The sequence below is a fragment of the Anolis sagrei genome, chromosome 1, assembly GCF_037176765.1.
Source record: "Anolis sagrei isolate rAnoSag1 chromosome 1, rAnoSag1.mat, whole genome shotgun sequence".
In the NCBI taxonomy this organism is placed as follows: domain Eukaryota; kingdom Metazoa; phylum Chordata; class Lepidosauria; order Squamata; family Dactyloidae; genus Anolis; species Anolis sagrei.
This window is the reverse complement of record NC_090021.1, coordinates 314,082,590-314,098,991: the sequence shown is the minus strand read 5'-3', so window position 1 is coordinate 314,098,991 and position 16,402 is coordinate 314,082,590. Positions and strand designations below refer to the sequence as shown.

Sequence of the window (16,402 nt, the reverse complement as noted above, 5' to 3'; positions counted from 1 at the left end):
CTCATTCCAGAAGTGTGTTTAAGGACTGGTCCAAGAGTCCAGAAGAGCCTTGACTTTCTTCAAAGCTACAGACCTTCACTCAAGTGGCATGGCTATATTGTAATATACCTATTTATTAGGGCTGGGCAGAAAGTCATATGTGCTTCAAATGTCATTTGTATTTTGAATATTCTGTACATTCAAAGCCATTTTCAAAATGTAAGCAGTGCCCACAGAAAAATCTAACTATTTGAAACACTCACCTACATCTTTTTATATTTTCTCTGCAAGCAAAATGAGGGACATCAAGTTGAAGCCAAACATGATACCCCTCAGCCTATCAGAGCTGAGGGAGAGGGGTATGAAGTACCGAACTCATCATATTGGGGCTTTAACGCAAATAGAATTCTGGGAAATGTAGTTTAGGGCAGGGCCTTTTCAATTCTCTGCCACAGGGGGCCTTGTTTTCCTAAACTACATTACACAGAATTCTTTTCACATCAGGAAAAAGCAACTTAATGGAAGAAAAAGTTCCAAGTAGTATATTGAATCTGCAAAGAGGACTGTTAGTAAGTAGTAAATGTGTGCTGGACTGACTAGTCAGGAGGAAAATCCTTCAGTTGAAGTACTATATTATTTTGATTTTCCCATCTTTGTTTTGTGGAATTAGGAGAAAGAAAGAAGAAAACATTTTAAATTCCCTAAAAATCAATGGATGTTCATATTTTTCTAAAACTGGGGGGGGGGGGGGGGTGATGCCCAACTTATGGTGTGTCATTTTAAAGATATTTGAGGGGGTAGATCTTGTAGTTTTTTTTTAAAAAAAGTTCGCAAACATATTTTAAAACATTCTGCAACTGGAGGACTTAAGAGTGGTAAATGTGTGCTACAATTACAGTAAGTTTCATCGTGATAGTCCTAAAACTGAGAGAGGTAGGGAGGAGCCCCATCAATGTCCCCATTGGCACAAATGAGTGAATAACAGCAAAAAACTAATGATCTTTTTGGAACTCCGTAACAGTTTCAACACTTACCCATTATGATTTCCCCCAAACATTTTAGAATGAAAATAAAGGTTGCACATTTTTTGTACAGGCAAATCAAGCAAGTTTTTTTTAGTCGTCCACATCCATAATATTTACAACAGTCACAGGAGGAGATGCTGTATTCATGTTATATAAGGACATAACATTGCATCAACATTACATACACCTACAGATATGCAATGCACCCCACTCCAGATTAGGGAATGATTTTATACATTATTCCAAAACCCTGGGCTGGGACTCATGAAAAAACATGATACAGTGCTATTTTTCTTCTCTGATGATCCCACAGCTTTATTTTTGTGTGATGGCAAGGGAGTAAAATTGACAAGTGCTCAATCCTTTGAAGTGCTTGGGAAGCAGCATTTTATTTCATGGCCCCTTGAAGGCTCACAAAGTAGGTTGTCACAAAGAGGCTGTGATGTGGATGGTGTGTATAAATGCAGTCTTACACCCTAGCTGTACAATATTCATTTGCCCAGTCTAAGAAGTATGGTAGTTACAACCACTGTAGTTCTCTTCTGAGACACTAACAACACTAATTTTTTTGAAATTTTTCATTGAACAAAAAGTCAATATAGATAAACAAATGCATTTCTTGGTCGGTTCCCTCAATAGTAACACAGGGCTATTATTAAATAATGGAGCTACGGTATATTAGAATGAATGGTTTGAAGACTACTGACTGCTTGTTGCATATTGCCGATCAGTCTACAAATTTCTTATTACAGTAATATTGAATAACACAATGCTGGAAAGCAGCAGGCAAATGACATTATTCAAAACTGGCCTGTTCATAAGTGGCCTGAAATTTCCAACTGACAATTGGCAAATGTAGGGTGAAATCTGATTTTGAATAATTGTTATCATAAGTCTGCTACTTTGGGATTCTACTCTTTTGACATCATTTGACAAGGAATTACAAGGAAATAGTAAGAAATTGCTCAGAATACGCATCTTTTGTAGTAAGATGGAAGCTCTCCCAACCACTTTAGAAAATGGTGTTGGACTAAGCATGGGTCACACAGAAAGGCAACATTACCTAGTTCAGTCCTAGATAGTAAACTTTACCCCATGATTATCACAACAGAAACTACAAGTTGAAAGAAGAGATCTGAAAGGAAATGATAATTTTTAAATTGCTTTCAATAAATCACTTCTCTCACTGTTATTATATATTAATGTACAAATGAAGCCTAACTGTATTCCAGATGAATATAGCTTTACAATAAAACTGATAATCTGTCATAGCAGAAAATCATGCACAAGTTCATTTGAATGTTGCCATGGTAATTGATAGAATATTTATATGGTAGCCCTGGAAGCGACGTGCTTTTTAGAGAGATTTCACTCAGGGCTGTATTTCATATTGTAATTCTTCCACAGCTCTGTTCACAGCTAACAAAAAGCACATCAGAAGTGATACATATTAACAGCATTTTAAGAAAAGCCCATGCCCTTTAATTCTTGCTACTGTAAGACATAATCAAGAAGAGCAACTTACAAATTATTCCAATACTGTCTCTTCTTTTTAATGCAACAAAGCTAATCACACCAGATTCTATTGTACTAGCAAGTATCACTTGGTTTCAAAGGGATTCTATGGAATCCTCATTGAGCTACATATTTAATTTAATTCATTCACAATTCTTAAACAACATATGCTCAAAAATGTTGCAAATTTGCTTCTTTTTTTAACATCAAAGCTCTTTCTCGGAAGTAGAAGGGAATGTTAGATGTGAGAGAATGAAATCTCCGAGTGGGGGACAGGGAATTCCAAAGCAATGAATCTGCTAAACAGACTGTGATGTAGTCCCCCATTCTATTTACCTCTTCACTTATATAAAGTAATAGCTTTCTGGAAACACAAGTGACAAGTGTTCCATATTTCTTTTAGCACTTAATACCAACCTGCTCAACGCGCCCCTTCTGCATCTCCAGTACTGCCAAATTGTTATAAGCCTCTGAATGATCATTGTTATTGGCTAACGTTAACTTGAAACACTGGTAAGCCAAATTTATATCACCAATTCCCTAGGAAACAAAAGTAAATAATATATCATCCAATATATATTATTTGCAAGTGCAATAAAAGCTCATTGCCAATACTATTACATTTCAATCAGCACAATGAAGAAAAAGAAGGAAGCGTGATTAATCTGAGCTCCCCTCAAGGGCTCATATCCCAGAAATCTTCAGAACAGGACATTGTTCTACGAGCCAGGCAAGATCACTGGCAACACACATGCCAGCCTAGGAATAGGGATCGAGAATGGGGAGGAGATACAACTTAGGGGACAGATGGAGTGCTTTTCCTTAGCCCCTAATAAGAGACAAGCCTGATATATTCTAGCAAATGTTTGGACCACATTAGCAGATCTCACTGCAATGCAGACAAAACATATATCGAGTTTTTCCTCGGCTTCACAGAAAAGAAGCAGACACATTTGGGTGCTCTGTACTCTCCATGGCTTATAGGCTAGAACTAAACCTTGCAATGAACACTGCTCTTCACTGCAGTTATATTTGCAAAGAAAATTCCCATAATTCACTGGTTTGGTGTCCCCTATACTCTAGGGCAGTGGTTCTCAACCTGTGGGTCCACAGGCATTTTGGCCAACAAATCCCAGAAATCCCAGCCAGTTCACCAGCTGTTAGGATTTGTGGGAGTTGAAGGCCAAAGTATGTGGAGGCCCACAGGTTGAGAACCACTGTTCTAGGGAGAGTTATGGACCCTTAAGACATATCACACTGCCTCACCAAAGGACTAGCTATTCGGATTTCACCTGGCAGGCTCTGCCTAATAATACAGTTTCTGAAAGGGAAACTAATCCTGTTTTAAGCTGTCTTTACACTCTGCTTGCACAAGACCACACGGAAGACATTTAACAGGTCATGCAAGTGCAAGCATCAGGGACATTTAGGGGCCAAGGAGCTTTTAATGGGAGAGCTAGAGCCAAGTACCCACTCTCGGTTATTGATACTTGGCCTCTCAGTTCTTACCTCTTTAAGGCACAGATAAATGAAGGGCAGAAAAAAAGCCTGGGATCACCACAAAACCAAAATCATAGTCATGTGACCCTTTCCTCACTGGGCAGCAGGAGGAACTAGATCAGTCTTTCAGAAGCATCTTTTGCACCATTAATGAAATTATGAGAACTGTGTATAGATTTAAATATTCATAACCCTTTGCATCTGGCAGCTAGTTATAAATCGCCCTGGACCTAACCAGGCAAGTTATGCTCCTTCTTAAGATCATTGGTTGAATTCTTCCTCAGATCAACATGTCAAAGGAAACTGATGACACCTTAGAATAGATCCAGTTCTGTAACTGTAATTCTACATAAATATGTTTATAATATTGAATTAGAAGTGTGCTCTACTGAATTAGGGCTTTGCAATTATGATTTTCAGCAAGATTAAGAATCTCACCATGAATGGGCACTACAACCAGAGGGGAATGATGTTTATGTTTGGGATTATTTAGCTTTGGGTCAATCACAGTTCATCTTTCAATCTACGGAGATGTGGAAATTTCAAAGAGGAAGACTTTTGAAGTCATAGTGATGTAATGTACTCAACTAACCACTGCCGAATCTAATCCCAGAATTTATTTTTTTTAAATGGCTGCCCTCAGAACTGCAATAACTAAAACAAAATCACTGAATTGTTCATGCTGAATGTTTTTATTTCTTGACAGATGAACAAAAACTAGCCCAAATATACCTGAACCAGTGTGGGAGAGAATTAATGCAGTCACTGTAGGTAAATATACTTCACCACTACTTTTTTTCCTCTAGCCACTGCAGAATTACATAAGATTTTTTCTGCGTTCCTCAAGATGATGTGTGTGTGTCTTTTTGATCTTTAAAATGCCCTCAAACCAATCAGACAGGGTTTGTCAAATTATTTGTTCTCCAGTACTCACAGCTGTCCTAAAAACCTTCTGAGAAAAAAAAAATCATTTTTCTGCACACATACTTCAACAAAATAACCTGAACAAATATTGCTCTTACCACAGCTACATGTCCCAAGTTGTACCAGACATCTGCAGCCTCTTCCTCACTTTCAGCTAGAGATAGTGCACGTTCGAAGGAGGTGAGAATCATGTCATATTGCTGAGCATAGAAACAGCAGAGGCCCAGGTTGTTAAATAGCTGGCAGTTATAAATGCCCATTTGTAGGAGCCGTCTAATTCAAGACAGAAACATTTCAAAATTGTACCTTTGCAGTACAGATCATACAAGCTACTGATATAACTTGAGTAACTGGCATATCAATTAAGGATTCCAAGTGGTACATTTACTGCAATGAAAATTGTTGTAGTATGATTCTTTCCCACATCAACTTATGAACCACTGATACACATGAAGAACCCATATTCAGAGTGTTGGCATAAATGTGTCCAATATTTTAGAAGGTGGGCAAAGGAAATGTTGAAAGGAACATCAACATGTCCTCCAGATAAGACTGGGAAAAGCTTTGACTCAGCTTCTAGAGATTCAATGCCAATTACTGCTGCCAATACTGGCTAGATGGGCTAATCCTCCCACTCACTGTGGCAGATTTCTATGTTCTTATCAACTCCTTCTAGGTACGCTACTCATACATCAGTCACATCAACACTAAGAATTTTTAGTCAACATCAACAAAGCATTTATTTCACATAAATATTAAGAGGTTCCATCCATTCTCTGTAACCCAAACAGAGCTGTCAGAGATGACCAGAAACTTTCCAATAACAGTAATAATAGAATCATAGAGTTGGAAGATACCTCGTGGGACATCCAGTCCAAACCCCTGCCAAGAACCTTAACCCTAACCCTCAAAGCACCTCTGACAGATGGCCATCCAGCCTCTGTTTAAAGGTTTCCAAAGAAGGCGTCTCCACCACAGTCTGGGGTAGAGAGTTCTACTGCTGAGCAGCTCTCATAGTCAGGAAATTCTTCCTAATGTTCAGGTGAAATCTCCTTTCCTGTAGTTTGAATCCAGTGTTCACGTCCTAGTCTCCAGAGCAGCAGAAAACAAGCTTGCTCCTGCTTCCCTTTGACTTCCCCTCACATATTTATACATGGCCATCATGTCTCTTCTCAGCCTGGTCTTTTGCAGGCTAAACTTGCCCAGCTCTTTAAGCCACTCTTCATAGGGCTTGTTCTCCAGACCCTTGAACATTTTAGTCTCCCCCCTCTGGACAAATTCCAGGTTGTCAACATCTCCCTTAAACTGCGGTGCCCAGAATCGGACACAGTATTCCAGCTGTGGTCTAACCATGGCAGAATAGAGGAGTAGAATGACTTCCTTGGATCTAGACACTATACTCCTATTGATGCTGGTCAAAATCCCATTAGCTTTTTTAGCTGCCACATCACATTATTGGCTCATGTTTTACTTGTTATCCATGAGAACTCCAAGATCTTTTTCACACATACTGCTGTCAAGCCAGGTGTCCCCCATTCTGTATCTTTACATTTCATTTTTTTCTGCCTAAGTGGAGTATCTTGCATTTGTCACTGTTGAAGTTAACTTTGTTAGTTTTGGCCCATCTCTCTAATCTGTTACAGAGATGGACCAAAACTGTCTTCTGGAGTAATCACCATTACCTTTCCCCATTAGGATCAAGTACTAGTGACTGCAGCAGTTCTGGAACACTCTACTGATGTAGTGGAAACTACTATTCATAAAGTCCCGGGGGACTTGCATTAATATATTTATTATAGGACAAGAGTTCATCAGCAAGACTTTGTTCATTACCTGACATGTTTATTTTAAAAGCTCCTATTTTCACATGAGGTTTTGACCTATTTATTTTATTTATATCCCACCTTTTTCTCAGCATGGCATACAATGTTCCAAGTTGGCATACAATGTTTTAGAAGCACAGTACAGTTAAACAAGTCTTAGTACAAAACACATTTAAAATAAAAGCAGCATTAAAAGGCCCTTAAAATGTAGTAGAATAAAAATACACATCCCCTTTCCCCATTAAAAGTTATATCTTCCACAACACATTTAAATAATAGGTCTTTGCCTGCCAGAAGAAAGACAGCAAAGAGGGATACAACTAGACCTTCCAAGAAAGCGAGTTCCATAACTTGAGAGCAGCAAGCAAGAAGGCTCTCTCTCATGTCTGAACAAGAGATACCTGGAATAGTGGTTAGGACTGAGAGAGCCTTCACTGCAGGTCCTAGAGAATGGGAGGCACATATTGGGAGATAAGGCTTTTCAAATACTCTGGACCCAACTAATCTTGTCCAGCATTCAAACATTAAGTCATTTTTTTAAGGAATTGAGAGAAATGTCATTTCTTAAGAAGCAAAGCTAGTCTTGCTTGCTTTTGTTCTGAGGAGTCAGAAAATCAGGAAACTCAGAGTAGGGATGGCAAATGCTGCTAGGCAAAGCATAAGGAGAAGATCTCTCTGTCTGGAGGCAACTACTGTATAGTGCAACAGCAAAAAGGTGTTCTGACAAAAGAATCAATTATAATACCAAGAACAAAAATAGCAACAGAAAAAGAAATATTGTTTGCCATATCTTCAAATATGGAAATGGATGGCCAGTAAGAGTAGCTCAAAATACTAGCATTAAGGGCTGTAAAACACCTATGTGCCTACATAAGCACAGAGAATGACACACAGATACACTACCTGTAAAACCGCAATGCTATCTCTGGCTGGTCAGAATAAAAGTGATTACTTCCAATGCATGCAATGGCTTCCACGTGAGTATTGTCTTGCTTTAAAACATCTCTATAGCATTCTGCAGCTGCAGAAATGTTGTTCATTTCCTATCAGAAATTAAAAAGTTTATTTAAATTGTAAAATCATTTGACTGGTGCATAACTTTAACAATAAGCTTTGAAATCAATTAACAAGTAGACTATTTGAAATATGTATTAGACTAACTTTACAGTTACATTAGACACTATGGTATGTAATGTATTATGATCTAAATACTTATCTCTTCAGCTTTACATTTACTAGCAGAACCCAAGTATACTGCAGAAAATGCATGCACATGTATTAATGACTTATACTGTAATCATGAAACAGCCATTTTAACTTAGATTCAAGACATTTTCTTCAAGCCTGCTCAGAGTAAACAACCATATGTCACGGGGATTCTTTTGCTATTTATAGCCTGCCACAGGGCAAACAGTACAAGATAATAGCATCAGTTTCCTGTAGCATGGAAAACATACTCTTTCCTCATTGTTGGCCCAATCTACTCTGTCAATTGCGACTGAAAGCTTTCCAAAGAGCTGTTGAAAGAATTGTTTCTTGAACTGGAAGTCACAGACAGGCCAATCAAGGCAACAATTATATACCAATTTACCTGAAAGTAAACATCATTGAACTCAGTGGAATGTAATCTGAGTAGGCATATACAGATTGAGCTTTAAAACAGCATGGGTAGTTATTTAAAGAACAGGCTCTATTCCAGGCATGGGCAAACTTTCGCCCTCCAGGTGTTTTGGACTTCAACTCCCCCAAATCCCAACAGCCTGTCAGCTGTTAGGAATTGTGGGAGTTGAAGTCCAAAACACCCAGAGGGCCAAAATTTGCCCATGCCTGCTCTATCCTCATTCCCTACAGCCTTCACAAAAGAAAAGACAAATAAAGTAATGCAGTGTCAATATATCTCATTGTGGTCTGCTGTCTTGAGCAGGAAAAGTGAGATATAAAATGCTTTCTATATTAATAAAAGTGTGTGTGTATATATATGTGTGTGTGTCTGCCAGTCTCTACCACATGTCAAACTGTCAAACCTCCATGTATCAAGGAAACTCTGAGAATGTGTATTTTTGGTATGCTGTCATAAATCAAATTTGGTTGATTACAATGAGTTTGTAGCCTGCAGTAGCATCTAACAGTAGGTAGCTATAACTGATCTCTTTCAGAGCAGAAGGCTTCAAGATTTTAACCACCAGAGCCAAAGAATGCCTTGCCAAACCTCCAAATCCAGGATTTCATATCATTGATCCATGACAGTTAAAGTGGCATCAAACTATTAATTCTACAGCAGTGGTTCTCAACCTGTGGGTCCCCTGGTGTTTTTTGTCTACAACTCCCAAAAATCCCAGCCACTTTTCCAGCTGTTAGGATTTCTGGGAGTTGAAGGTTAAAACATCTGGGACCCACAGGTTGGAACCACTGCTCTACAGAGTAGATACACACTTGGAGTGTCTACTTCACCATGAAATTTATCAGGTAACTTTGGTATAGTCATACAGACAGACCCATCTCACAAGAATATAAGTCAGGAGGATAGCCATGTATGCCCACCTTGAGTTCAGTGTGGGAAAATGGAATGATCATGTGAAAGCCAATCTTAACTGAGAATTTAAATGTACTATCTTCACTACTGAGGGTTAACCTGCGATAAAATAATGTACAGGACAGTCTAATTGCTGCCTCCTAATGAATCTAAACAATTCAGACCGTCTCACAGCCTGGCCACAAAGGCCAAAGCAATGATGGGGATGAGACATTGACAGTCAAAATTCTTTAAGCTGAAGCTTATCAGTCACGCTTTAAATGAGGGATAGGAATCAAGAAGCCCTCCAGATGTAGCTCTCATTTGTCCTAGCCAGTATAGTCAATGGTGAGAAAAGTTAAACAGGTGAAGCTGAACATCCTCTGGCAGGTCACATGATTCCTACTCAGCTTGAAAAATACCATTGATAAACTGGGGGGAGGGAGGTGAGAGAAACATAACTCGAGACAGATGACATATAAATGTCACTGTCTAGTAATGCTCTCTTGATTATACATGGATTCATCTCAAACACTGAATTACACACAGCATGCTACTCCAGCAGATGTCACTGCTCCAGTTAAAATTATATCTATAGCCCACTAATGAGTTACAACATGTATAAGATCCCAGATTGGATCATATCAGTGATTCCCAAACTCTGGTGCTCTGTGTGTTTTATTTCAGTTCCCGAATCTCTGACCACTGGCCAAAGTGGCTGAGAGTACTGGAAGCTGAAGTCCAAAATATCTGCAGGACCAGAGCCTGGAAATCGCTGAACAAGATGAATGGATGTTCTGACTCCCAACATCACTATAATTAAGGGCAAAGTTGATCTTGGTCTTGTCCCTACTCCTCTCCTTATATAGTGGAAACCAATGCAGTTCATTTCTCAGGACAACAGTGAACATACTGAAAATCAGTCTTTTTCAAAAAGGCAAAAGCTTGGTTTGCATACCTCATGAATCCTCGCAATACCACAAATAAGGGAGACTTCTCCAGGAAACCGTTCTAATCCTTGTTTGAAAACATTTAGAGCTGTCAATGGTTGATCCAAACGGGAATATACCTGAGCGAACAAGTAACATGTGCAGCTACATCAATCTGGATTTGTTATTCACCTAAAACATTTTACCTTGCCTACTTATATCTATACAATCACATAATAAGCAAAGGTGAAACACTGAAATTTACATTGCATCCCCACACCTTCCAGAGAGCAACTCAAATGCACCTCAGAAATCCATAACTTCATTCACAGAGCAGCATTCAATGTTGTAACACACTGGAATGCTACCAAAAAAGGTGTGTTCATGCATAGTCATCCATAAAGTTTAATACAATCTGTTCTGATGTCCTTATTATGTTGAGTGCTTCTTTACCTCCACCAAAACATGATGTGAAATAATGACAGGGATGCTCACAGAGTTGGTCTGCCCATAACATTATATCATAATTTAACATTATGAAATGGATTTATTTCTCCAGTGAGGCTATGGAGAGACTGGAAGTGTTTGCTTTTGTTTTAAGTTAACTCTAACTTGCTGTGTTAAACATTCACAGAGGTAGGGTACATATAGTTAATCTTAACTATTTTCAGTGTGCACAAATGAGATGCTTTATGAAGACGGCTTGTTTTCACAGGATATAGTTTGTGGGTCAGGATGAGGCACAAGTCACATCTTCCAATAATCTCTTTATAGTAATGTTGAAGAAAAGAGAAATAGACCAGGCCAGTAGTAACTTATAATATGAGGAAAGTCAGTGGGTGATCTGACATTTTGCAAAGCTGGCTTGCTTTTCTTCCAACATGTGCATCTTTTTTCAGATTCTGTGCCAGGCAACTGCCACAGCTTCAGGATATCCGATCTCAAAAAAGAATGAGATGCTGCTGACTCTTCCATGCACATGCAAACCAGGCCCTTCTGTTACACTTAAGCAATGAAAAGAGGCAGAGCATCTGAATGATCTACGGATTTTAGTACTCAAGTTATTTCTTCACTGTAACTGCCTTTTCACATAGTATTAAATACATTTTGTGAGAGCACAATTTGTTAAGACCATTCCTTCCAGTGAAATAGCATAATAAATAACACAATGCCAACATCGGATAGAGAATGGAAAGCCAGCTGTCTCTGGTGCTCTCATCCACATGATAGGCAATAAAGCACAGCACAAAATGGCACAAGCTGTACCAAACTTCAAGAGAAAGGAGATGGATTACTCTGGTTATAATAGTAAATCTTTCTTATAGACAATTGCAGTAAAATTTAGCACTGAAAGGCAAATCTTTCTTGAAAAGACAACTGCATCAGTTTAAACATATTTACAGCGAGAATTATGTGACTAAAAGACCACAGAACACCTTGAAATTTGTATTAATTAACAACAGCAATAAGAACATTAGGATCTTCATAACAAATTTGCCAAATAATTCCTGCTGTCTTTTAAAGTACACGTTTCCTGGTAGCAGAAATAAATGTGACTTGTTAGGCGTCTGTCATCTTTTAAGATGTGTTTTGACCATATCAAAGCCATTTCAATGTATGATGCTTTAAGGCCATTTCACTGCACAAATTCACTCACATAAGTTCTAACCTAGACGTCAACACTATATTGACTTTGAATGCTTCAAAGCATTAACTATAGATGAATGTTTATAATCTGCACTGCAATTCCCAAAGGATTTGTCTCAACCAATATTTGTATAAAAACTTGAATACATTCATTGTGTCTGTCATGCTTGTTCTCATTTCTTTATCTGAACTTATTCTTTCAACAGATTTTCATAATCACATCCTTCCATGAACAGCTTCAGTAACAAATCTATACATAAATTGAGATTACATTATAGCCTCTGAACTTTTTAAGAAGACTTGCTAATGTGGTTCCTTCAAAATTAGTTCAGAATGAAATGTTTTGTAAACAGCTAATTTAAGAACTGATAAACATGGTGCCAGATACCTAACACCTGGTTAGTACCTTGCTGGTTAAGGCTGGAAAGCAACAGGTATGACTGCATATTGGGTGTAAGGGCAAAGGACAGACAGCTGTAGCTACAGTGATGGTGAGGTTTTGGAAATGTGCTACTTATTATATGAACAAGAACTGTAAGTACCTTGATGAGAATAACAGACAGCATTTAAGAGTAATAGTGAAAGGTGTAGAGAGAAATCAAAACCAAAACTGCCATTTTGATTCTGCAATCTGGATTTCAGCACACAATAAAAGAAGGTCAGCTAATATGTCTCCAAAAGGTTGTAAAACACTATCATAAAAATAAAATGCTAAGCTAGGCTTGAGGCAAAAGCACTCTCCAATCATTATTATTGGGGAAAGGATGGTGCAGAGAATTATTTTGTTGATTCTTATAAATGGGGAAATTATTTGTTTGTTTTAGAGTTTTCTAGGAATTTGGTAGTTTTGTATTGGTAGCTTTGTATTTACCGGAGCTTGTAAATACAAAACTACCCAACTATGAATTTACCTATCCCAATCCAGTCCAATCCTTCCTTACTCTCCATATTTGTTAAAACATAAAAAAGAAGCCTGTGTTACCTTTAAAACTAACTAGGATGAAAAACATTCTAGCATAAGCTTTATGGACTTCAGAGAATGGAGTAAAGTCTCTATGGACAGACAAATGATTGTATCTATGAAAAGTAATAGAAATAAAACATATCTTAGAATGGTGTTAAGTACTGATTTAATGATCGCCGTGAAAAGCAGCTAATAGAGCACTTATGTATTGCAAACCTATGAATAATAAACTTTATTTATATCTCATCCCCTCTCCCCAGAGGGACTTGGGGTGGTTCTCTCTCACACATACACACATATATTGACACACATACACATACATACACATATATTGACACACACACACAAGTTAATATATGTCTGTTCACAGAGGCTTTCTTCATGCATCGAATGAAGTGGACTATAGTTCACAAAAACTTCTGCTAGAAAATTCTTCCTCCCCATTAGTCTCAAAGGATTGCTTTATGTCTAATACACATACTATATTTATTTGAATACTTTGTGATCTATGTTGATCACAGTATTCTTTGAGCAGCAGTTTTATTAGACAGTGACACTTCTCTTACCTGCTTTATTCCTTCCCAATTTTGGCCTAAGTTATTTTTAGGTCATGATTAAATTTGATTTCATCTTATGTTGTTTAGTAGAAATATTCATTCTCTTTCCTTTATCCCTTGTCTTTACTTAATGTGTGTGAGTCCAATATACACAAATACAGTTTTTGTGAACAAGATGCACACATATTTATTTATTTATTTATTTACTTTATTTCTTTACCACTTTTCTCAGCCCTCAGGCGACTCAAAGCGGTTAACAACATCAATGCAGAACATCACAAGACAAGTATAAAGCAATTTAAAAACAGTTATGACATCAATAATTAAACACCAGTATATGCTACATACATTACCGCAGTGGACAAATCAGCAGACAAATTATCAACTTTTAACCACTTTACAAATTAAACATATTACATATTAAAAGTAGCTAGTACAAAAACTTCTGGACCCGTTTGTAATTTCGCAGTTAATCTTCACTGAAGGTGGCTTACATGCATCCAGATTTCATGCACTTTACTGAACACCCCCTCCTCAAAAGTTACAGATACTGAATGCAAATCAGTAGCAGATAAACCATTTCCGAATTGTTACTTGGGTCCAAATCAAGCTGGGTCAAGTCATGTCTGAATCAAGCCAAACCAAATCACAGCCCAATCAGAATAGCCAAATATGACTAACTGTTTCAGGGAAACCTTAGATAGCCTTAAAATTACAAAATCTATGCATTTATAATAAGGGTGATAAAGAAAAAGTGTCTTTGAAAAGAAATACAGACAAGAGAAATAGAAACAGGAAGTAACAAATGAAACATTTAACAGGAAAAGCAAAGGTTTTGACAAAGTTATAAAAGATGAATTAAAAGTTATTCAAATTGAAAAATGTCCTCTCTCTCATGTCAGACTGTAGTTCAAAATCTTAATCTGAAATAATTTCCACTTACTTTTGCCAAATATAGTATTGTGTCTACCATATCCTGCTGCCTGAGAGCTGATTTAAATTGTGTTTCTGCTTCACGATATAATCCTAGCCTGGAGAGAACAAAAGGGAAGGTAGGTCAAAAGTGAGCATTAGTGAGGAAATTGTATGTTAAATATTTCATATATATTATTTTGGACATATCAAATATTTTTAGTAAAAATATTCACACTGGTAAATTCTTAATGATTCCAGTGAGATTACAAAAAGATGTGGTTTAAAAACTGCATAATGTATTCATTAGGTTTACATAAAACATGCAAATGATATTTTAATTTGAATAGGCCATTACTCTGCCATCTAGGAAATGAACATGGCCTCCACTGAACCTGGATTGAACCTTGGTGCATCGGTTGCTTCCTCCCATGTTTATGATATAATTTCTTAGAGAAAAGTAGAGTTTGAAATTCCCCTATGTTTTTTGCTTATAAGATGCCCTATGGAGGAGGATTTCAATACATTGTTATTATTTTAATAAAATAATTATTAATATTAATATTATTTTGAAGACCCATTGATATTATCTTAGCCAGGAGAAGCTTTTCCGCAAGCTAGACGTCATTCTGTTTTGGAAAAAAAGTCTCTCCCCTTAGTCTTAAACAGGCCAGGACATCCAAAAATGTAAGAAATTACCCCCCTACTGTCACTACACATTGCTAGATACTTTTAAAATCATTTTACTAGCCACACAAAGTCACTATTAAAATTGCAATTCTCTTTCATTCACCAGACTAAATCTGCATATAAATTAGTTAAACTCGAAGTGTGGCATTCCTCAACCACCAACCCCACGTTCACTTCAGTACTCTTAACAGAGATGAAAATAATAACAATTCCATTCAGCAACTTGTTTTACCAGTTCTTTCAGAAACAGATATAGTTCCCTACCCCAATTTCCTAAACAGATGAATCGAGAGTACTTTCTACTTGTCAGCCACATCTGGATTGAGAGCCCTTTTTGACAGAAGCCCTATAGTTTGTAGAAACTACCAGTCTAGCTTCAGGTTTTAATATTCTCATAGTTTTGTTGATTCAGTTTGGAAATAATAATAATAATAATAATAGTAATAATAATAATAATCCATGATCCAATTTTGCTAAACAATGAAAAATGTTGTCAACATGCTCAAAAGAGGGTGGGCAACTGCAGAGAGAGGCGGAACCATGTTTAAAAACAATTCAAATAATTTCTTCAGATTATACCATAGGGGTTGAATTACCATAGGAGTTGAATTCAGTCAGTGTATGTACTACGGCTATGAACCAATATTTACAGGACTTAATGGAGCCTGTTTACCTCTCCCACACCTCATATTCTAAACCAGTGGTTCTCAACCTGTGAGTCCCCAGATGTTTTGCCCTACAACTCTAAGAAATCCCAGCTGGTTTACCAGCTGTTAGGATTTCTGGGAGTTGAAGGCCAAAATATCTGGGGACTCACAGGTTGAGAACCACTGTTCTAAACTGTTATGATAAAGAGATTCCTATCCCCAAATCTGATAGACTGTATTACTCAATTTGGATATAACTGAAAAGATAGCAAGGTGCGAGATGCAATCATGTTTCTCAAACCATGCTGTAAGGGGAAGTAAGAAGCAGGAATCTTATGTCCAAGGAAGGGTACCAATAAGAACAAGTATTAAGCCAATGCAGATGAGCTTAAATCTTAAGTTTTAAAAAGAGTAAGATGTTTACCTGTAATAACACTTCCCGATTTGCACTTTCCACCACCAGTCCTTGAACTGGGCATGTTGTGTGGCATATGCTGCCAAATCTAAAGCCTTGGAGGAAAAACAAAGCTTTAATTTTGAGAGAGCCATCCCAACCACAGAAAATATCACATAAATGATCTAGGAGTGTTTTGCATTATTTCTATTATATTATGTAAGCTAAAACAGCAAAAGAAGAAGTCATAAATTCTTGTTGTAAGACCTTGCAGACAATGCATTTTTAATAACACAACTCCTTTCCCATCCTTTACCTTATATAACCAATTGTTAAGGGGCCAAAAACAACTCTTTCACATTTTCAATGGAATCATTTCTAAAT

The 16,402-nt window shown here is 37.4% G+C and overlaps 1 protein-coding gene across 1 annotated transcript in view; it reads right to left on the bottom strand.

The window, feature by feature from the left end:
• Window positions 1-16,402, bottom strand: part of TTC8 (tetratricopeptide repeat domain 8) — a 41,312-nt gene that overhangs the window by 3,804 nt on the left and 21,106 nt on the right. Inside the window, exons 7-12 of the mRNA XM_060756910.2 lie at window positions 16,049-16,134; window positions 14,319-14,406; window positions 10,237-10,347; window positions 7,670-7,809; window positions 5,042-5,216; window positions 2,937-3,059 (exon numbers count right to left, since the gene is read on the bottom strand). Coding sequence (XP_060612893.2) covers window positions 2,937-3,059; window positions 5,042-5,216; window positions 7,670-7,809; window positions 10,237-10,347; window positions 14,319-14,406; window positions 16,049-16,134 — 723 coding nt within the window. The remainder of the gene's footprint in view (window positions 1-2,936; window positions 3,060-5,041; window positions 5,217-7,669; window positions 7,810-10,236; window positions 10,348-14,318; window positions 14,407-16,048; window positions 16,135-16,402) is intronic.